General features: G+C 50.3%; 2 protein-coding genes across 2 annotated transcripts in view; one reads left to right on the forward strand and one right to left on the reverse strand.

Moving 5' to 3' along the window:
• Window positions 1–23,178, forward strand: part of LOC105342773 (titin) — a 243,327-nt gene that overhangs the window by 89,765 nt on the left and 130,384 nt on the right. Inside the window, exons 102-106 of the mRNA XM_066074713.1 lie at window positions 21,468–21,539; window positions 21,649–21,705; window positions 21,802–22,107; window positions 22,284–22,604; window positions 22,694–22,745. Of these exons, the coding sequence (XP_065930785.1) occupies window positions 21,468–21,539; window positions 21,649–21,705; window positions 21,802–22,107; window positions 22,284–22,604; window positions 22,694–22,745 (808 nt within the window). The remainder of the gene's footprint in view (window positions 1–21,467; window positions 21,540–21,648; window positions 21,706–21,801; window positions 22,108–22,283; window positions 22,605–22,693; window positions 22,746–23,178) is intronic.
• Window positions 12,603–14,376, reverse strand: LOC136272575 (streptococcal hemagglutinin-like; the record flags this gene model as incomplete). Its single annotated transcript, XM_066074316.1, has 2 exons — window positions 12,603–12,619; window positions 12,684–14,376. Coding segments are annotated over 2 exons (1,710 nt in total), but the record flags the coding sequence as incomplete, so codon positions are not given.

Genomic DNA, 23,178 nt, shown 5'->3' on the forward strand with positions numbered 1-23,178 from the left:
GGAGGAGAAACCCTCCGAGGATGTCAGCGCAGAACTGGGTGTGGAAGAAGCACCTGAGGAGGAGAAGGAGGAAGTCGTGGCCGAGTTTGCTCCCTGTGAGAAGAGAGCACAGGAAGTTGATGTTGAAATCACTACCGAGGAATCTGCTGAAATCACGGAGGCAGAAATCACTAAACAAGTCACAACCGCCGAAGCACCCAAAGAGAGCTTGGGTGTAGAAGTCAGCACTGCTGAGACTGTGGAGGCAGTGGAAGAGAAACCCATTGTTGAAATTCCAGCCGAAGAACAAGTGGCCGAACAGATCTCAGTGGCTGCTGAGGAGACGGTCAAGGAGGATGTGTCCCTTGAAATCGTGTCTAAAGAGCAACCCGAAACTGAAATGGTGGTTGAAATCCCGGAGGAGAAACCCTCCGAGGATGTCAGCGCAGAACTGGGTGTGGAAGAAGCACCTGAGGAGGAGAAGGAGGAAGTCGTGGCCGAGTTTGCTCCCTCTGAGAAGAGAGCAGAGGAAGTGGGTGTTGAAATCACTACCGAGGAAGCTGCTGAAATCACGGAGGCAGAAATCACTGAACAAGTCACAACCGCCGAAGCACCCAAAGAGAGCGTGGGTGTAGAAGTCAGCACTGCTGAGACTGTGGAGGCAGTGGAAGAGAAACCCACTGTTGAAATTCCGGCCGAAGAACAAGTGGCCGAACAGATCTCAGTGGCTGCTGAGGAGACGGTCAAGGAGGAAGTGTCCCTTGAAATCGTGTCTAAAGAGCAACCCGAAACTGAAATGGTGGTTGAAATCCCAGAGGAGAAACCCTCCGAGGATGTCAGCGCAGAACTGGGTGTGGAAGAAGCACCTGAGGAGGAGAAGGAGGAAGTCGTGGCCGAGTTTGCTCCCTGTGAGAAGAGAGCACAGGAAGTTGATGTTGAAATCACTACCGAGGAATCTGCTGAAATCACGGAGGCAGAAATCACTGAACAAGTCACAACCGCCGAAGCACCCAAAGAGAGCGTGGGTGTAGAAGTCAGCACTGCTGAGACTGTGGAGGCAGTGGAAGAGAAACCCACTGTTGAAATTCCGGCCGAAGAACAAGTGGCTGAACAGATCTCAGTGGCTGCTGAGGAGACGGTCAAGGAGGAAGTGTCCCTTGAAATCGTGTCTAAAGAGCAACCCGAAACTGAAATGGTGGTTGAAATCCCGGAGGAGAAACCCTCCGAGGATGTCAGCGCAGAACTGGGTGTGGAAGAAGCACCTGAGGAGGAGAAGGAGGAAGTCGTGGCCGAGTTTGCTCCCTCTGAGAAGAGAGCAGAGGAAGTGGGTGTTGAAATCACTACCGAGGAAGCTGCTGAAATCACGGAGGCAGAAATCACTGAACAAGTCACAACCGCGGAAGCACCCAAAGAGAGCGTGGGTGTAGAAATCAGCACTGCTGAGACTGTGGAGGCAGTGGAAGAGAAACCCACTGTTGAAATTCCGGCCGAAGAACAAGTGGCCGAACAGATCTCAGTGGCTGCTGAGGAGACGGTCAAGGAGGAAGTGTCCCTTGAAATCGTGTCTAAAGAGCAACCCGAAACTGAAATGGTGGTTGAAATCCCGGAGGAGAAACCCTCCGAGGATGTCAGCGCAGAACTGGGTGTGGAAGAAGCACCTGAGGAGGAGAAGGAGGAAGTCGTGGCCGAGTTTGCTCCCTCTGAGAAGAGAGCAGAGGAAGTGGGTGTTGAAATCACTACCGAGGAAGCTGCTGAAATCACGGAGGCAGAAATCACTGAACAAGTCACAACCTCCGAAGCACCCAAAGAGAGCGTGGGTGTAGAAGTCAGCACTGCTGAGACTGTGGAGGCAGTGGAAGAGAAACCCACTGTTGAAATTCCAGCCGAAGAACAAGTGGCCGAACAGATCTCAGTGGCTGCTGAGGAGACGGTCAAGGAGGAAGTGTCCCTTGAAATCGTGTCTAAAGAGCAACCCGAAACTGAAATGGTGGTTGAAATCCCGGAGGAGAAACCCTCCGAGGATGTCAGCGCAGAACTGGGTGTGGAAGAAGCACCTGAGGAGGAGAAGGAGGAAGTCGTGGCCGAGTTTGCTCCCTCTGAGAAGAGAGCAGAGGAAGTGGGTGTTGAAATCACTACCGAGGAAGCTGCTGAAATCACGGAGGCAGAAATCACTGAACAAGTCACAACCGCCAAAGCACCCAAAGAGAGCGTGGGTGTAGAAATCAGCACTGCTGAGACTGTGGAGGCAGTGGAAGAGAAACCCACTGTTGAAATTCCCGCCGAAGAACAAGTGGCCGAACAGATCTCAGTGGCTGCTGAGGAGACGGTCAAGGAGGAAGTGTCCCTTGAAATCGTGTCTAAAGAGCAACCCGAAACTGAAATGGTGGTTGAAATCCCGGAGGAGAAACCCTCCGAGGATGTCAGCGCAGAACTGGGTGTGGAAGAAGCACCTGAGGAGGAGAAGGAGGAAGTCGTGGCCGAGTTTCCTCCCTCTGAGAAGAGAGCAGAGGAAGTGGGTGTTGAAATCACTACCGAGGAAGCTGCTGAAATCACGGAGGCAGAAATCACTGAACAAGTCACAACCGCCGAAGCACCCAAAGAGAGCGTGGGTGTAGAAATCAGCACTGCTGAGACTGTGGAGGCAGTGGAAGAGAAACCCACTGTTGAAATTCCGGCCGAACAACAAGTGGCCGAACAGATCTCAGTGGCTGCTGAGGAGACGGTCAAGGAGGATGTGTCCCTTGAAATCGTGTCTAAAGAGCAACCCGAAACTGAAATGGTGGTTGAAATCCCGGAGGAGAAACCCTCAAAGGATGTCAGCGCAGAACTGGGTGTGGAAGAAGCACCTGAGGAGGAGAAGGAGGAAGTCGTGGCCGAGTTTGCTCCCTCTGAGAAGAGAGCAGAGGAAGTGGGTGTTGAAATCACTACCGAGGAAGCTGCTGAAATCACGGAGGCAGAAATCACTGAACAAGTCACAACCGCCGAAGCACCCAAAGAGAGCGTGGGTGTAGAAATCAGCACTGCTGAGACTGTGGAGGCAGTGGAAGAGAAACCCACTGTTGAAATTCCGGCCGAAGAACAAGTGGCCGAACAGATCTCAGTGGCTGCTGAGGAGACGGTCAAGGAGGAAGTGTCCCTTGAAATCGTGTCTAAAGAGCAACCCGAAACTGAAATGGTGGTTGAAATCCCGGAGGAGAAACCCTCCGAGGATGTCAGCGCAGAACTGGGTGTGGAAGAAGCACCTGAGGAGGAGAAGGAGGAAGTCGTGGCCGAGTTTGCTCCCTCTGAGAAGAGAGCAGAGGAAGTGGGTGTTGAAATCACTACCGAGGAAGCTGCTGAAATCACGGAGGCAGAAATCACTGAACAAGTCACAACCTCCGAAGCACCCAAAGAGAGCGTGGGTGTAGAAGTCAGCACTGCTGAGACTGTGGAGGCAGTGGAAGAGAAACCCATTGTTGAAATTCCAGCCGAAGAACAAGTGGCCGAACAGATCTCAGTGGCTGCTGAGGAGACGGTCAAGGAGGAAGTGTCCCTTGAAATCGTGTCTAAAGAGCAACCCGAAACTGAAATGGTGGTTGAAATCCCGGAGGAGAAACCCTCCGAGGATGTCAGCGCAGAACTGGGTGTGGAAGAAGCACCTGAGGAGGAGAAGGAGGAAGTCGTGGCCGAGTTTGCTCCCTCTGAGAAGAGAGCAGAGGAAGTGGGTGTTGAAATCACTACCGAGGAAGCTGCTGAAATCACGGAGGCAGAAATCACTGAACAAGTCACAACCGCCGAAGCACCCAAAGAGAGCGTGGGTGTAGAAATCAGCACTGCTGAGACTGTGGAGGCAGTGGAAGAGAAACCCACTGTTGAAATTCCGGCCGAACAACAAGTGGCCGAACAGATCTCAGTGGCTGCTGAGGAGACGGTCAAGGAGGAAGTGTCCCTTGAAATCGTGTCTAAAGAGCAACCCGAAACTGAAATGGTGGTTGAAATCCCGGAGGAGAAACCCTCCGAGGATGTCAGCGCAGAACTGGGTGTGGAAGAAGCACCTGAGGAGGAGAAGGAGGAAGTCGTGGCCGAGTTTGCTCCCTCTGAGAAGAGAGCAGAGGAAGTGGGTGTTGAAATCACTACCGAGGAAGCTGCTGAAATCACGGAGGCAGAAATCACTGAACAAGTCACAACCGCGGAAGCACCCAAAGAGAGCGTGGGTGTAGAAATCAGCACTGCTGAGACTGTGGAGGCAGTGGAAGAGAAACCCACTGTTGAAATTCCGGCCGAAGAACAAGTGGCCGAACAGATCTCAGTGGCTGCTGAGGAGACGGTCAAGGAGGAAGTGTCCCTTGAAATCGTGTCTAAAGAGCAACCCGAAACTGAAATGGTGGTTGAAATCCCGGAGGAGAAACCCTCCGAGGATGTCAGCGCAGAACTGGGTGTGGAAGAAGCACCTGAGGAGGAGAAGGAGGAAGTCGTGGCCGAGTTTGCTCCCTCTGAGAAGAGAGCAGAGGAAGTGGGTGTTGAAATCACTACCGAGGAAGCTGCTGAAATCACGGAGGCAGAAATCACTGAACAAGTCACAACCGCCGAAGCACCCAAAGAGAGCGTGGCTGTAGAAATCAGCACTGCTGAGACTGTGGAGGCAGTGGAAGAGAAACCCACTGTTGAAATTCCGGCCGAAGAACAAGTGGCCGAACAGATCTCAGTGGCTGCTGAGGAGACGGTCAAGGAGGAAGTGTCCCTTGAAATCGTGTCTAAAGAGCAACCCGAAACTGAAATGGTGGTTGAAATCCCGGAGGAGAAACCCTCCGAGGATGTCAGCGCAGAACTGGGTGTGGAAGAAGCACCTGAGGAGGAGAAGGAGGAAGTCGTGGCCGAGTTTGCTCCCTCTGAGAAGAGAGCAGAGGAAGTGGGTGTTGAAATCACTACCGAGGAAGCTGCTGAAATCACGGAGGCAGAAATCACTGAACAAGTCACAACCGCCGAAGCACCCAAAGAGAGCGTGGGTGTAGAAATCAGCACTGCTGAGACTGTGGAGGCAGTGGAAGAGAAACCCACTGTTGAAATTCCGGCCGAAGAACAAGTGGCCGAACAGATCTCAGTGGCTGCTGAGGAGACGGTCAAGGAGGAAGTGTCCCTTGAAATCGTGTCTAAAGAGCAACCCGAAACTGAAATGGTGGTTGAAATCCCGGAGGAGAAACCCTCAAAGGATGTCAGCGCAGAACTGGGTGTGGAAGAAGCACCTGAGGAGGAGAAGGAGGAAGTCGTGGCCGAGTTTGCTCCCTCTGAGAAGAGAGCAGAGGAAGTGGGTGTTGAAATCACTTCCGAGGAAGCTGCTGAAATCACGGAGGCAGAAATCACTGAACAAGTCACAACCGCCGAAGCACCCAAAGAGAGCGTGGGTGTAGAAATCAGCACTGCTGAGACTGTGGAGGCAGTGGAAGAGAAACCCACTGTTGAAATTCCGGCCGAAGAACAAGTGGCCGAACAGATCTCAGTGGCTGCTGAGGAGACGGTCAAGGAGGAAGTGTCCCTTGAAATCGTGTCTAAAGAGCAACCCGAAACTGAAATGGTGGTTGAAATCCCGGAGGAGAAACCCTCAAAGGATGTCAGCGCAGAACTGGGTGTGGAAGAAGCACCTGAGGAGGAGAAGGAGGAAGTCGTGGCCGAGTTTGCTCCCTCTGAGAAGAGAGCAGAGGAAGTGGGTGTTGAAATCACTACCGAGGAAGCTGCTGAAATCACGGAGGCAGAAATCACTGAACAAGTCACAACCGCCGAAGCACCCAAAGAGAGCGTGGGTGTAGAAATCAGCACTGCTGAGACTGTGGAGGCAGTGGAAGAGAAACCCACTGTTGAAATTCCGGCCGAAGAACAAGTGGCCGAACAGATCTCAGTGGCTGCTGAGGAGACGGTCAAGGAGGAAGTGTCCCTTGAAATCGTGTCTAAAGAGCAACCCGAAACTGAAATGGTGGTTGAAATCCCGGAGGAGAAACCCTCCGAGGATGTCAGCGCAGAACTGGGTGTGGAAGAAGCACCTAAGGAGGAGAAGGAGGAAGTCGTGGCCGAGTTTGCTCCCTCTGAGAAGAGAGCAGAGGAAGTGGGTGTTGAAATCACTACCGAGGAAGCTGCTGAAATCACGGAGGCAGAAATCACTGAACAAGTCACAACCGCCGAAGCACCCAAAGAGAGCGTGGGTGTAGAAATCAGCACTGCTGAGACTGTGGAGGCAGTGGAAGAGAAACCCACTGTTGAAATTCCGGCCGAAGAACAAGTGGCCGAACAGATCTCAGTGGCTGCTGAGGAGACGGTCAAGGAGGAAGTGTCCCTTGAAATCGTGTCTAAAGAGCAACCCGAAACTATAATGGTGGTTGAAATCCCGGAGGAGAAACCCTCCGAGGATGTCAGCGCAGAACTGGGTGTGGAAGAAGCACCTGAGGAGGAGAAGGAGGAAGTCGTGGCCGAGTTTGCTCCCTCTGAGAAGAGAGCAGAGGAAGTGGGTGTTGAAATCACTACCGAGGAAGCTGCTGAAATCACGGAGGCAGAAATCACTGAACAAGTCACAACCGCCGAAGCACCCAAAGAGAGCGTGGGTGTAGAAATCAGCACTGCTGAGACTGTGGAGGCAGTGGAAGAGAAACCCACTGTTGAAATTCCGGCCGAAGAACAAGTGGCCGAACAGATCTCAGTGGCTGCTGAGGAGACGGTCAAGGAGGAAGTGTCCCTTGAAATCGTGTCTAAAGAGCAACCCGAAACTGAAATGGTGGTTGAAATCCCGGAGGAGAAACCCTCCGAGGATGTCAGCGCAGAACTGGGTGTGGAAGAAGCACCTGAGGAGGAGAAGGAGGAAGTCGTGGCCGAGTTTGCTCCCTCTGAGAAGAGAGCAGAGGAAGTGGGTGTTGAAATCACTACCGAGGAAGCTGCTGAAATCACGGAGGCAGAAATCACTGAACAAGTCACAACCGCCGAAGCACCCAAAGAGAGCGTGGGTGTAGAAATCAGCACTGCTGAGACTGTGGAGGCAGTGGAAGAGAAACCCACTGTTGAAATTCCGGCCGAAGAACAAGTGGCCGAACAGATCTCAGTGGCTGCTGAGGAGACGGTCAAGGAGGAAGTGTCCCTTGAAATCGTGTCTAAAGAGCAACCCGAAACTGAAATGGTGGTTGAAATCCCGGAGGAGAAACCCTCCGAGGATGTCAGCGCAGAACTGGGTGTGGAAGAAGCACCTGAGGAGGAGAAGGAGGAAGTCGTGGCCGAGTTTGCTCCCTCTGAGAAGAGAGCAGAGGAAGTGGGTGTTGAAATCACTACCGAGGAAGCTGCTGAAATCACGGAGGCAGAAATCACTGAACAAGTCACAACCGCCGAAGCACCCAAAGAGAGCGTGGGTGTAGAAATCAGCACTGCTGAGACTGTGGAGGCAGTGGAAGAGAAACCCACTGTTGAAATTCCGGCCGAAGAACAAGTGGCCGAACAGATCTCAGTGGCTGCTGAGGAGACGGTCAAGGAGGAAGTGTCCCTTGAAATCGTGTCTAAAGAGCAACCCGAAACTGAAATGGTGGTTGAAATCCCGGAGGAGAAACCCTCCGAGGATGTCAGCGCAGAACTGGGTGTGGAAGAAGCACCTGAGGAGGAGAAGGAGGAAGTCGTGGCCGAGTTTGCTCCCTCTGAGAAGAGAGCAGAGGAAGTGGGTGTTGAAATCACTACCGAGGAAGCTGCTGAAATCACGGAGGCAGAAATCACTGAACAAGTCACAACCGCCGAAGCACCCAAAGAGAGCGTGGGTGTAGAAGTCAGCACTGCTGAGACTGTGGAGGCAGTGGAAGAGAAACCCACTGTTGAAATTCCGGCCGAAGAACAAGTGGCCGAACAGATCTCAGTGGCTGCTGAGGAGACGGTCAAGGAGGAAGTGTCCCTTGAAATCGTGTCTAAAGAGCAACCCGAAACTGAAATGGTGGTTGAAATCCCGGAGGAGAAACCCTCCGAGGATGTCAGCGCAGAACTGGGTGTGGAAGAAGCACCTGAGGAGGAGAAGGAGGAAGTCGTGGCCGAGTTTGCTCCCTCTGAGAAGAGAGCAGAGGAAGTGGGTGTTGAAATCACTACCGAGGAAGCTGCTGAAATCACGGAGGCAGAAATCACTGAACAAGTCACAACCGCCGAAGCACCCAAAGAGAGCGTGGGTGTAGAAATCAGCACTGCTGAGACTGTGGAGGCAGTGGAAGAGAAACCCACTGTTGAAATTCCGGCCGAAGAACAAGTGGCCGAACAGATCTCAGTGGCTGCTGAGGAGACGGTCAAGGAGGAAGTGTCCCTTGAAATCGTGTCTAAAGAGCAACCCGAAACTGAAATGGTGGTTGAAATCCCGGAGGAGAAACCCTCCGAGGATGTCAGCGCAGAACTGGGTGTGGAAGAAGCACCTGAGGAGGAGAAGGAGGAAGTCGTGGCCGAGTTTGCTCCCTCTGAGAAGAGAGCAGAGGAAGTGGGTGTTGAAATCACTACCGAGGAAGCTGCTGAAATCACGGAGGCAGAAATCACTGAACAAGTCACAACCGCCGAAGCACCCAAAGAGAGCGTGGGTGTAGAAATCAGCACTGCTGAGACTGTGGAGGCAGTGGAAGAGAAACCCACTGTTGAAATTCCGGCCGAAGAACAAGTGGCCGAACAGATCTCAGTGGCTGCTGAGGAGACGGTCAAGGAGGAAGTGTCCCTTGAAATCGTGTCTAAAGAGCAACCCGAAACTGAAATGGTGGTTGAAATCCCGGAGGAGAAACCCTCCGAGGATGTCAGCGCAGAACTGGGTGTGGAAGAAGCACCTGAGGAGGAGAAGGAGGAAGTCGTGGCCGAGTTTGCTCCCTCTGAGAAGAGAGCAGAGGAAGTGGGTGTTGAAATCACTACCGAGGAAGCTGCTGAAATCACGGAGGCAGAAATCACTGAACAAGTCACAACCGCCGAAGCACCCAAAGAGAGCGTGGGTGTAGAAATCAGCACTGCTGAGACTGTGGAGGCAGTGGAAGAGAAACCCACTGTTGAAATTCCGGCCGAAGAACAAGTGGCCGAACAGATCTCAGTGGCTGCTGAGGAGACGGTCAAGGAGGAAGTGTCCCTTGAAATCGTGTCTAAAGAGCAACCCGAAACTGAAATGGTGGTTGAAATCCCGGAGGAGAAACCCTCCGAGGATGTCAGCGCAGAACTGGGTGTGGAAGAAGCACCTGAGGAGGAGAAGGAGGAAGTCGTGGCCGAGTTTGCTCCCTCTGAGAAGAGAGCAGAGGAAGTGGGTGTTGAAATCACTACCGAGGAAGCTGCTGAAATCACGGAGGCAGAAATCACTGAACAAGTCACAACCGCCGAAGCACCCAAAGAGAGCGTGGGTGTAGAAATCAGCACTGCTGAGACTGTGGAGGCAGTGGAAGAGAAACCCACTGTTGAAATTCCGGCCGAAGAACAAGTGGCCGAACAGATCTCAGTGGCTGCTGAGGAGACGGTCAAGGAGGAAGTGTCCCTTGAAATCGTGTCTAAAGAGCAACCCGAAACTGAAATGGTGGTTGAAATCCCGGAGGAGAAACCCTCCGAGGATGTCAGCGCAGAACTGGGTGTGGAAGAAGCACCTGAGGAGGAGAAGGAGGAAGTCGTGGCCGAGTTTGCTCCCTCTGAGAAGAGAGCAGAGGAAGTGGGTGTTGAAATCACTACCGAGGAAGCTGCTGAAATCACGGAGGCAGAAATCACTGAACAAGTCACAACCGCCGAAGCACCCAAAGAGAGCGTGGGTGTAGAAGTCAGCACTGCTGAGACTGTGGAGGCAGTGGAAGAGAAACCCACTGTTGAAATTCCGGCCGAAGAACAAGTGGCCGAACAGATCTCAGTGGCTGCTGAGGAGACGGTCAAGGAGGAAGTGTCCCTTGAAATCGTGTCTAAAGAGCAACCCGAAACTGAAATGGTGGTTGAAATCCCGGAGGAGAAACCCTCCGAGGATGTCAGCGCAGAACTGGGTGTGGAAGAAGCACCTGAGGAGGAGAAGGAGGAAGTCTTTGCCGAGTTTGCTCCCTCTGAGAAGAGAGCAGAGGAAGTGGGTGTTGAAATCACTACCGAGGAAGCTGCTGAAATCACGGAGGCAGAAATCACTGAACAAGTCACAACCGCCGAAGCACCCAAAGAGAGCGTGGGTGTAGAAATCAGCACTGCTGAGACTGTGGAGGCAGTGGAAGAGAAACCCACTGTTGAAATTCCGGCCGAAGAACAAGTGGCCGAACAGATCTCAGTGGCTGCTGAGGAGACGGTCAAAGAGGAAGTGTCCCTTGAAATCGTGTCTAAAGAGCAACCCGAAACTGAAATGGTGGTTGAAATCCCGGAGGAGAAACCCTCCGAGGATGTCAGCGCAGAACTGGGTGTGGAAGAAGCACCTGAGGAGGAGAAGGAGGAAGTCGTGGCCGAGTTTGCTCCCTCTGAGAAGAGAGCAGAGGAAGTGGGTGTTGAAATCACTACCGAGGAAGCTGCTGAAATCACGGAGGCAGAAATCACTGAACAAGTCACAACCGCCGAAGCACCCAAAGAGAGCGTGGGTGTAGAAATCAGCACTGCTGAGACTGTGGAGGCAGTGGAAGAGAAACCCACTGTTGAAATTCCGGCCGAAGAACAAGTGGCCGAACAGATCTCAGTGGCTGCTGAGGAGACGGTCAAGGAGGAAGTGTCCCTTGAAATCGTGTCTAAAGAGCAACCCGAAACTGAAATGGTGGTTGAAATCCCGGAGGAGAAACCCTCCGAGGATGTCAGCGCAGAACTGGGTGTGGAAGAAGCACCTGAGGAGGAGAAGGAGGAAGTCTTTGCCGAGTTTGCTCCCTCTGAGAAGAGAGCAGAGGAAGTGGGTGTTGAAATCACTACCGAGGAAGCTGCTGAAATCACGGAGGCAGAAATCACTGAACAAGTCACAACCGCCGAAGCACCCAAAGAGAGCGTGGGTGTAGAAATCAGCACTGCTGAGACTGTGGAGGCAGTGGAAGAGAAACCCACTGTTGAAATTCCGGCCGAAGAACAAGTGGCCGAACAGATCTCAGTGGCTGCTGAGGAGACGGTCAAGGAGGAAGTGTCCCTTGAAATCGTGTCTAAAGAGCAACCCGAAACTGAAATGGTGGTTGAAATCCCGGAGGAGAAACCCTACGAGGATGTCAGCGCAGAACTGGGTGTGGAAGAAGCACCTGAGGAGGAGAAGGAGGAAGTCGTGGCCGAGTTTGCTCCCTCTGAGAAGAGAGCAGAGGAAGTGGGTGTTGAAATCACTACCGAGGAAGCTGCTGAAATCACGGAGGCAGAAATCACTGAACAAGTCACAACCGCCGAAGCACCCAAAGAGAGCGTGGCTGTAGAAATCAGCACTGCTGAGACTGTGGAGGCAGTGGAAGAGAAACCCACTGTTGAAATTCTGGCCGAAGAACAAGTGGCCGAACAGATCTCAGTGGCTGCTGAGGAGACGGTCAAGGAGGAAGTGTCCCTTGAAATCGTGTCTAAAGAGCAACCCGAAACTGAAATGGTGGTTGAAATCCCGGAGGAGAAACCCTCCGAGGATGTCAGCGCAGAACTGGGTGTGGAAGAAGCACCTGAGGAGGAGAAGGAGGAAGTCGTGGCCGAGTTTGCTCCCTCTGAGAAGAGAGCAGAGGAAGTGGGTGTTGAAATCACTACCGAGGAAGCTGCTGAAATCACGGAGGCAGAAATCACTGAACAAGTCACAACCGCCGAAGCACCCAAAGAGAGCGTGGGTGTAGAAATCAGCACTGCTGAGACTGTGGAGGCAGTGGAAGAGAAACCCACTGTTGAAGTTCCCGCCGAAGAACAAGTGGCCGAACAGATCTCAGTGGCTGCTGAGGAGACGGTCAAGGAGGAAGTGTCCCTTGAAATCGTGTCTAAAGAGCAACCCGAAACTGAAATGGTGGTTGAAATCCCGGAGGAGAAACCCTCCGAGGATGTCAGCACAGAACTGGGTGTGGAAGAAGCACCTAAGGAGGAGAAGGAGGAAGTCGTGGCCGAGTTTGCTCCCTCTGAGAAGAGAGCAGAGGAAGTGGGTGTTGAAATCACTACCGAGGAAGCTGCTGAAATCACGGAGGCAGAAATCACTGAACAAGTCACAACCGCCAAAGCACCCAAAGAGAGCGTGGGTGTAGAAATCAGCACTGCTGAGACTGTGGAGGCAGTGGAAGAGAAACCCACTGTTGAAATTCCCGCCGAAGAACAAGTGGCCGAACAGATCTCAGTGGCTGCTGAGGAGACGGTCAAGGAGGAAGTGTCCCTTGAAATCGTGTCTAAAGAGCAACCCGAAACTGAAATGGTGGTTGAAATCCCGGAGGAGAAACCCTCCGAGGATGTCAGCGCAGAACTGGGTGTGGAAGAAGCACCTGAGGAGGAGAAGGAGGAAGTCGTGGCCGAGTTTGCTCCCTCTGAGAAGAGAGCAGAGGAAGTGGGTGTTGAAATCACTACCGAGGAAGCTGCTGAAATCACGGAGGCAGAAATCACTGAACAAGTCACAACCGCCGAAGCACCCAAAGAGAGCGTGGGTGTAGAAATCAGCACTGCTGAGACTGTGGAGGCAGTGGAAGAGAAACCCACTGTTGAAATTCCGGCCGAAGAACAAGTGGCCGAACAGATCTCAGTGGCTGCTGAGGAGACGGTCAAGGAGGAAGTGTCCCTTGAAATCGTGTCTAAAGAGCAACCCGAAACTGAAATGGTGGTTGAAATCCCGGAGGAGAAACCCTCCGAGGATGTCAGCGCAGAACTGGGTGTGGAAGAAGCACCTGAGGAGGAGAAGGAGGAAGTCGTGGCCGAGTTTGCTCCCTCTGAGAAGAGAGCAGAGGAAGTGGGTGTTGAAATCACTACCGAGGAAGCTGCTGAAATCACGGAGGCAGAAATCACTGAACAAGTCACAACCGCCGAAGCACCCAAAGAGAGCCTGGGTGTAGAAATCAGCACTGCTGAGACTGTGGAGGCAGTGGAAGAGAAACCCACTGTTGAAATTCCGGCCGAAGAACAAGTGGCCGAACAGATCTCAGTGGCTGCTGAGGAGACGGTCAAGGAGGAAGTGTCCCTTGAAATCGTGTCTAAAGAGCAACCCGAAACTGAAATGGTGGTTGAAATCCCGGAGGAGAAACCCTCCGAGGATGTCAGCGCAGAACTGGGTGTGGAAGAAGCACCTGAGGAGGAGAAGGAGGAAGTCGTGGCCGAGTTTGCTCCCTCTGAGAAGAGAGCAGAGGAAGTGGGTGTTGAAATCACTACCGAGGAAGCTGCTGAAATCACGGAGGCAGAAATCACTGAACAAGTCACAACCGCCGAAGCACCCAAAGAGAGCGTGGGTGTAGAAATCAGCACTGCTGAGACTGTGGAGGCAGTGGAAGAGAAACCCACTGTTGAAATTCCGGCCGAAGAACAAGTGGCCGAACAGATCTCAGTGGCTGCTGAGGAGACGGTCAAGGAGGAAGTGTCCCTTGAAATCGTGTCTAAAGAGCAACCCGAAACTGAAATGGTGGTTGAAATCCCGGAGGAGAAACCCTCCGAGGATGTCAGCGCAGAACTGGGTGTGGAAGAAGCACCTGAGGAGGAGAAGGAGGAAGTCGTGGCCGAGTTTGCTCCCTCTGAGAAGAGAGCAGAGGAAGTGGGTGTTGAAATCACTACCGAGGAAGCTGCTGAAATCACGGAGGCAGAAATCACTGAACAAGTCACAACCGCCGAAGCACCCAAAGAGAGCGTGGGTGTAGAAATCAGCACTGCTGAGACTGTGGAGGCAGTGGAAGAGAAACCCACTGTTGAAATTCCGGCCGAAGAACAAGTGGCCGAACAGATCTCAGTGGCTGCTGAGGAGACGGTCAAGGAGGAAGTGTCCCTTGAAATCGTGTCTAAAGAGCAACCCGAAACTGAAATGGTGGTTGAAATCCCGGAGGAGAAACCCTCCGAGGATGTCAGCGCAGAACTGGGTGTGGAAGAAGCGCCTGAGGAGGAGAAGGAGGAAGTCGTGGCCGAGTTTGCTCCCTCTGAGAAGAGAGCAGAGGAAGTGGGTGTTGAAATCACTACCGAGGAAGCTGCTGAAATCACGGAGGCAGAAATCACTGAACAAGTCACAACCGCCGAAGCACCCAAAGAGAGCGTGGGTGTAGAAATCAGCACTGCTGAGACTGTGGAGGCAGTGGAAGAGAAACCCACTGTTGAAATTCCGGCCGAAGAACAAGTGGCCGAACAGATCTCAGTGGCTGCTGAGGAGACGGTCAAGGAGGAAGTGTCCCTTGAAATCGTGTCTAAAGAGCAACCCGAAACTATAATGGTGGTTGAAATCCCGGAGGAGAAACCCTCCGAGGATGTCAGCGCAGAACTGGTTGTGGAAGAAGCGCCTGAGGAGGAGAAGGAGGAAGTCGTGGCCGAGTTTGCTCCCTCTGAGAAGAGAGCAGAGGAAGTGGGTGTTGAAATCACTACCGAGGAAGCTGCTGAAATCACGGAGGCAGAAATCACTGAACAAGTCACAACCGCCAAAGCACCCAAAGAGAGCGTGGGTGTAGAAATCAGCACTGCTGAGACTGTGGAGGCAGTGGAAGAGAAACCCACTGTTGAAATTCCGGCCGAAGAACAAGTGGCCGAACAGATCTCAGTGGCTGCTGAGGAGACGGTCAAGGAGGAAGTGTCCCTTGAAATCGTGTCTAAAGAGCAACCCGAAACTGAAATGGTGGTTGAAATCCCGGAGGAGAAACCCTCCGAGGATGTCAGCGCAGAACTGGGTGTGGAAGAAGCACCTGAGGAGGAGAAGGAGGAAGTCGTGGCCGAGTTTGCTCCCTCTGAGAAGAGAGCAGAGGAAGTGGGTGTTGAAATCACTACCGAGGAAGCTGCTGAAATCACGGAGGCAGAAATCACTGAACAAGTCACAACCGCCGAAGCACCCAAAGAGAGCGTGGGTGTAGAAATCAGCACTGCTGAGACTGTGGAGGCAGTGGAAGAGAAACCCACTGTTGAAATTCCGGCCGAAGAACAAGTGGCCGAACAGATCTCAGTGGCTGCTGAGGAGACGGTCAAGGAGGAAGTGTCCCTTGAAATCGTGTCTAAAGAGCAACCCGAAACTGAAATGGTGGTTGAAATCCCGGAGGAGAAACCCTCCGAGGATGTCAGCGCAGAACTGGGTGTGGAAGAAGCACCTGAGGAGGAGAAGGAGGAAGTCGTGGCCGAGTTTGCTCCCTCTGAGAAGAGAGCAGAGGAAGTGGGTGTTGAAATCACTACCGAGGAAGCTGCTGAAATCACGGAGGCAGAAATCACTGAACAAGTCACAACCGCCGAAGCACCCAAAGAGAGCGTGGGTGTAGAAATCAGCACTGCTGAGACTGTGGAGGCAGTGGAAGAGAAACCCACTGTTGAAATTCCGGCCGAAGAACAAGTGGCCGAACAGATCTCAGTGGCTGCTGAGGAGACGGTCAAGGAGGAAGTGTCCCTTGAAATCGTGTCTAAAGAGCAACCCGAAACTGAAATGGTGGTTGAAATCCCGGAGGAGAAACCCTCCGAGGATGTCAGCGCAGAACTGGGTGTGGAAGAAGCACCTGAGGAGGAGAAGGAGGAAGTCGTGGCCGAGTTTGCTCCCTCTGAGAAGAGAGCAGAGGAAGTGGGTGTTGAAATCACTACCGAGGAAGCTGCTGAAATCACGGAGGCAGAAATCACTGAACAAGTCACAACCGCCGAAGCACCCAAAGAGAGCGTGGGTGTAGAAATCAGCACTGCTGAGACTGTGGAGGCAGTGGAAGAGAAACCCACTGTTGAAATTCCGGCCGAAGAACAAGTGGCCGAACAGATCTCAGTGGCTGCTGAGGAGACGGTCAAGGAGGAAGTGTCCCTTGAAATCGTGTCTAAAGAGCAACCCGAAACTGAAATGGTGGTTGAAATCCCGGAGGAGAAACCCTCCGAGGATGTCAGCGCAGAACTGGGTGTGGAAGAAGCGCCTGAGGAGGAGAAGGAGGAAGTCGTGGCCGAGTTTGCTCCCTCTGAGAAGAGAGCAGAGGAAGTGGGTGTTGAAATCACTACCGAGGAAGCTGCTGAAATCACGGAGGCAGAAATCACTGAACAAGTCACAACCGCCGAAGCACCCAAAGAGAGCGTGGGTGTAGAAATCAGCACTGCTGAGACTGTGGAGGCAGTGGAAGAGAAACCCACTGTTGAAATTCCGGCCGAAGAACAAGTGGCCGAACAGATCTCAGTGGCTGCTGAGGAGACGGTCAAGGAGGAAGTGTCCCTTGAAATCGTGTCTAAAGAGCAACCCGAAACTATAATGGTGGTTGAAATCCCGGAGGAGAAACCCTCCGAGGATGTCAGCGCAGAACTGGTTGTGGAAGAAGCGCCTGAGGAGGAGAAGGAGGAAGTCGTGGCCGAGTTTGCTCCCTCTGAGAAGAGAGCAGAGGAAGTGGGTGTTGAAATCACTACCGAGGAAGCTGCTGAAATCACGGAGGCAGAAATCACTGAACAAGTCACAACCGCCAAAGCACCCAAAGAGAGCGTGGGTGTAGAAATCAGCACTGCTGAGACTGTGGAGGCAGTGGAAGAGAAACCCACTGTTGAAATTCCCGCCGAAGAACAAGTGGCCGAACAGATCTCAGTGGCTGCTGAGGAGACGGTCAAGGAGGAAGTGTCCCTTGAAATCGTGTCTAAAGAGCAACCCGAAACTGAAATGGTGGTTGAAATCCCGGAGGAGAAACCCTCCGAGGATGTCAGCGCAGAACTGGGTGTGGAAGAAGCACCTGAGGAGGAGAAGGAGGAAGTCGTGGCCGAGTTTGCTCCCTCTGAGAAGAGAGCAGAGGAAGTGGGTGTTGAAATCACTACCGAGGAAGCTGCTGAAATCACGGAGGCAGAAATCACTGAACAAGTCACAACCGCCGAAGCACCCAAAGAGAGCGTGGGTGTAGAAATCAGCACTGCTGAGACTGTGGAGGCAGTGGAAGAGAAACCCACTGTTGAAATTCCGGCCGAAGAACAAGTGGCCGAACAGATCTCAGTGGCTGCTGAGGAGACGGTCAAGGAGGAAGTGTCCCTTGAAATCGTGTCTAAAGAGCAACCCGAAACTGAAATGGTGGTTGAAATCCCGGAGGAGAAACCCTCCGAGGATGTCAGCGCAGAACTGGGTGTGGAAGAAGCACCTGAGGAGGAGAAGGAGGAAGTCGTGGCCGAGTTTGCTCCCTCTGAGAAGAGAGCAGAGGAAGTGGGTGTTGAAATCACTACCGAGGAAGCTGCTGAAATCACGGAGGCAGAAATCACTGAACAAGTCACAACCGCCGAAGCACCCAAAGAGAGCCTGGGTGTAGAAATCAGCACTGCTGAGACTGTGGAGGCAGTGGAAGAGAAACCCACTGTTGAAATTCCGGCCGAAGAACAAGTGGCCGAACAGATCTCAGTGGCTGCTGAGGAGACGGTCAAGGAGGAAGTGTCCCTTGAAATCGTGTCTAAAGAGCAACCCGAAACTGAAATGGTGGTTGAAATCCCGGAGGAGAAACCCTCCGAGGATGTCAGCGCAGAACTGGGTGTGGAAGAAGCACCTGAGGAGGAGAAGGAGGAAGTCGTGGCCGAGTTTGCTCCCTCTGAGAAGAGAGCAGAGGAAGTGGGTGTTGAAATCACTACCGAGGAAGCTGCTGAAATCACGGAGGCAGAAATCACTGAACAAGTCACAACCGCCGAAGCACCCAAAGAGAGCCTGGGTGTAGAAATCAGCACTGCTGAGACTGTGGAGGCAGTGGAAGAGAAACCCACTGTTGAAATTCCGGCCGAAGAACAAGTGGCCGAACAGATCTCAGTGGCTGCTGAGGAGACGGTCAAGGAGGAAGTGTCCCTTGAAATCGTGTCTAAAGAGCAACCCGAAACTGAAATGGTGGTTGAAATCCCGGAGGAGAAACCCTCCGAGGATGTCAGCGCAGAACTGGGTGTGGAAGAAGCACCTGAGGAGGAGAAGGAGGAAGTCGTGGCCGAGTTTGCTCCCTCTGAGAAGAGAGCAGAGGAAGTGGGTGTTGAAATCACTACCGAGGAAGCTGCTGAAATCACGGAGGCAGAAATCACTGAACAAGTCACAACCGCCGAAGCACCCAAAGAGAGCCTGGGTGTAGAAATCAGCACTGCTGAGACTGTGGAGGCAGTGGAAGAGAAACCCACTGTTGAAATTCCGGCCGAAGAACAAGTGGCCGAACAGATCTCAGTGGCTGCTGAGGAGACGGTCAAGGAGGAAGTGTCCCTTGAAATCGTGTCTAAAGAGCAACCCGAAACTGAAATGGTGGTTGAAATCCAGGAGGAGAAACCCTCCGAGGATGTCAGCGCAGAACTGGGTGTGGAAGAAGCACCTGAGGAGGAGAAGGAGGAAGTCGTGGCCGAGTTTGCTCCCTCTGAGAAGAGAGCAGAGGAAGTGGGTGTTGAAATCACTACCGAGGAAGCTGCTGAAATCACGGAGGCAGAAATCACTGAACAAGTCACAACCGCCGAAGCACCCAAAGAGAGCGTGGGTGTAGAAATCAGCACTGCTGAGACTGTGGAGGCAGTGGAAGAGAAACCCACTGTTGAAATTCCGGCCGAAGAACAAGTGGCCGAACAGATCTCAGTGGCTGCTGAGGAGACGGTCAAGGAGGAAGTGTCCCTTGAAATCGTGTCTAAAGAGCAACCCGAAACTGAAATGGTGGTTGAAATCCCGGAGGAGAAACCCTCCGAGGATGTCAGCGCAGAACTGGGTGTGGAAGAAGCACCTGAGGAGGAGAAGGAGGAAGTCGTGGCCGAGTTTGCTCCCTCTGAGAAGAGAGCAGAGGAAGTGGGTGTTGAAATCACTACCGAGGAAGCTGCTGAAATCACGGAGGCAGAAATCACTGAACAAGTCACAACCGCCGAAGCACCCAAAGAGAGCGTGGGTGTAGAAATCAGCACTGCTGAGACTGTGGAGGCAGTGGAAGAGAAACCCACTGTTGAAATTCCGGCCGAAGAACAAGTGGCCGAACAGATCTCAGTGGCTGCTGAGGAGACGGTCAAGGAGGAAGTGTCCCTTGAAATCGTGTCTAAAGAGCAACCCGAAACTGAAATGGTGGTTGAAATCCCGGAGGAGAAACCCTCCGAGGATGTCAGCGCAGAACTGGGTGTGGAAGAAGCACCTGAGGAGGAGAAGGAGGAAGTCGTGGCCGAGTTTGCTCCCTCTGAGAAGAGAGCAGAGGAAGTGGGTGTTGAAATCACTACCGAGGAAGCTGCTGAAATCACGGAGGCAGAAATCACTGAACAAGTCACAACCGCCGAAGCACCCAAAGAGAGCGTGGGTGTAGAAATCAGCACTGCTGAGACTGTGGAGGCAGTGGAAGAGAAACCCACTGTTGAAATTCCGGCCGAAGAACAAGTGGCCGAACAGATCTCAGTGGCTGCTGAGGAGACGGTCAAGGAGGAAGTGTCCCTTGAAATCGTGTCTAAAGAGCAACCCGAAACTGAAATGGTGGTTGAAATCCCGGAGGAGAAACCCTCCGAGGATGTCAGCGCAGAACTGGGTGTGGAAGAAGCGCCTGAGGAGGAGAAGGAGGAAGTCGTGGCCGAGTTTGCTCCCTCTGAGAAGAGAGCAGAGGAAGTGGGTGTTGAAATCACTACCGAGGAAGCTGCTGAAATCACGGAGGCAGAAATCACTGAACAAGTCACAACCGCCGAAGCACCCAAAGAGAGCGTGGGTGTAGAAATCAGCACTGCTGAGACTGTGGAGGCAGTGGAAGAGAAACCCACTGTTGAAATTCCGGCCGAAGAACAAGTGGCCGAACAGATCTCAGTGGCTGCTGAGGAGACGGTCAAGGAGGAAGTGTCCCTTGAAATCGTGTCTAAAGAGCAACCCGAAACTATAATGGTGGTTGAAATCCCGGAGGAGAAACCCTCCGAGGATGTCAGCGCAGAACTGGTTGTGGAAGAAGCGCCTGAGGAGGAGAAGGAGGAAGTCGTGGCCGAGTTTGCTCCCTCTGAGAAGAGAGCAGAGGAAGTGGGTGTTGAAATCACTACCGAGGAAGTTAATCAAATAACTTCAAAAGAAATTGGTTCTCCTTTTGAATTTGAATCAGTTAGAAAATCAAGTATTTCTAAAATTAAAATTACTAGTGATGACATGAATTTAGAGTCTATGGTACACAAACTAGGATCTGAGGAATCAGATATTACTCCTGTGTCAGAAACTAAAGGTGAGGTTTACAAAGAAATGCCTCTTGACAAATCGAAGTCAAGTTCTCAAGTGCTGAGCTATGAAAAGGGAAGAGAAGGTATTAAGCTGCTCTTGCAGTGGCTACAGCTTCTATAGACAGCTTGACGATGCTAAAAGTTGTCTATAAATATCAATAATTGAATGTCACTGAAGGCAGTGAAGCATGGCTACTTTATTTATTTTTCTTAAGACAGGTATAGATGCGCTTTACATTTTCTTTGCAGAGAATGGTTTGATCTATAGGAACATTTAATATAATCTATTAAAAAACAAGCTCTAGCAGGCAGTATTGCTGTTTTTCATCACAAACTGATACTGATATGTTGAAGAGTTTTTGGAACTTTGTCTTTTAGATATATTTGATTCTGCATGAAATGGCATGTGTATTGTATTCCTGGTATAAAAAATTCTTAAAATTTATTATTTTATTATAAATTTGTAATGAAAATGAGTATCAAACTTTAAAGTAACAAAGTAAGTTTCTTTTTTTAAATGAACCTATTGTGTTCTTGTTTTAGAGAAATATTACTACCAGGAATTCAGTTATTGTGGATTTTTTAAGATTCAGATAGTTTTGATTTCTTTGGTCTACATATATACCGTTAGGTTAATGACTAGGGTGGGCACACATGTATCACCAATCAAATCTTTTGCTCTGGTATATAAGAAAAAGAAAATTTAATGCAACTTAAATAAGTTTTGTGTTTGTAAAATCCATTAAAATTGTGTCACTGCTGTTCATATAAAAAAGCGTTTCATGTTTTGATCATATTCTAAGTTAATTGATTTTGTCTTGGTAGGGCACTGAATTTGATAAGTGGGAACTCTAATGAAGAGTTTAAAAGAAATTAGCAAAATAATCAATGTCGTATAAATCAAATACAAAAACTCATTTTCACTTGTAAGAAGTCAATCTTCTTAGCAATTCAGCAAAAATATAGATCAGTATAAAAGATAAAAAAAAAAAAAACCAAAACCCACTTTATTCTTACTTTAAACCGAATCTGCGGTATATTTTGGGGTTGGGAGTTTGTTCGTGCATTTTTAATTTATTTTAATAACTTTTTTATTTACTTTCTTTCTCAGGTTCACTTTTTTTTACTGTACTAAAACTCCGGTTGTGAATTGTTTTAAATTTAGGTTCAGAGTGAAAGTTTTTAGATAAATACTATATATGTATATGTTCATACCTATTCCTATTCTTAGCTGTAGATTGCAACTTTTTAGATAGAAAACTTTCCTTTTTGTGATTTACCATATGCTGTTTTGCTTGTTCAAACAGTACAAGATATTTGTTTGGAAGCTTGTTATAATTCATTCTTCACACCTTTTGTAGATCAACATGTGGAACACATTGATACTGAGTTTACACTAAAAGAAACTTTATCAGAGAAAGAGCAGAAATTCGGTGAGTGTCTTTCTGCCCGTCTATCTGTCTATCTTTGTACATGCATTGACACTTTATCATGTTAACTTTGATTTAATTGATCTGAGTTCTTAAATAATTGCAATTGCAGAGGAAGATAAGGAAGTCACTTCAGAGGAAGAAAAACCGGAATCTCCTATCCAATTTGGTAATTGTCATATTGATCTTTCAAAATCTTTCAAAGGCTCAACCATTTGGATGATTATGCAATAGATTTGTTATCCTGGTGTTTTTGTTTCTTCAGTGGTGGAAGAAAGGGAGGAGAAATGTGCTCCAGAAGTTGTCGCTCCACTGAAGAGCATCCAGGCGGCAGACGGAGGACAGGCGCGTCTGGAGTGTCAGATCCATGGAGTTCCCAAACCGACGGTCACATGGTACAGAGACGATCAAATGATCGTTAATTCTGAGGAGTTCAAGATATTCTACGACGAGGACAATTTGTGCTCTCTCTTTATTCCGGATGTGTACCCCGAGGATGCTGGGAGATATACTGTGGTGGCAAAGAATGAACTGGGTACTTCTGAAACAACAGCTGAGCTCTTTGTGGCAGGTGAGAATTGAAATGTCCTGTCTGTTCTCTATGAGGTCTTTAAAACTATTTTGGTTTATATTTTTGGCAGGCGAGTATTATAAAATGTCCTTTCTGTTTTATTTGGGGTCTCTAGAACTATTTTGGTTGATATTTTTGTTTTTGATCGATTTTAAATTGTTGGAAATTTTATTTAGCTTCAGATGAAGTACTGGAGGATGAGTTCATTGCTCCAGCTTTCACTCAGAAACCCAAGTTCCAGACAGCCTCCCTCAGTGAAACTGTAACATTTGAAGCCACTGTGGTGGCTAATCCCCAGCCCCAGATTCACTGGTCCAAGGAAAACGAAGAAATGACACCGTCAGATAGAGTGACAATCACCACAGACCAAGAAGGCAACATCTACCACACAACGCTGACCCTGAACAGCATCGAGCCCGAGGATGCTGGGACATTCAAGGTCCTAGCCCAGAACGACCAGGGAGAAGCCAGTATTTCTGTCTCCTTGCTCGTCAAAAGTAAGTCTGTCTAATTTAAAAAAGTTAGCACATATGTTTTTTAAAGACATTTTTGATATACAATGGTTTGAATTTTGTGTGTTTTGTAGAACCAGAAGGACCTCAGAAGACTGACTTCAGGGACTCTTTGACAACCGAAGTGTAAGTAATGAATAACCATGCCAGCTTTGTACCAAGGGCAAGATGTATGAACCCCTCTATAGTCAGCAGTCTAACAAAATTATTATTCAGGTTTAACTTTAAGTTACCATATATCTTAAAATGGATTCTGATGGATTTGACTTCATTTCAGCCATTATGATGATTAATTCTAGAAATGATCATGTTTGTATGTTAAAAAAATTATCAAAACAGCTATTTTGATTTTACACGAGTGTGATTTTGTAGCTTTTGGAGATTCTTCATGCATGAATCCAAAATCAGATTTTTTTTCTTTGGTTGATATGTAATAGATGTATGAATTTTGTTGTTAATTTTTTTATGAATGGTCCAATGAAAAGAAAGCTTAAGATCTATATGAACTTCTGACTAACTTGTGATAGCTGTCATTAACTCAATCCTTGCTTTTGACTTG

Source organism: Magallana gigas, chromosome 2, assembly GCF_963853765.1.
Source record: "Magallana gigas chromosome 2, xbMagGiga1.1, whole genome shotgun sequence".
In the NCBI taxonomy this organism is placed as follows: domain Eukaryota; kingdom Metazoa; phylum Mollusca; class Bivalvia; order Ostreida; family Ostreidae; genus Magallana; species Magallana gigas.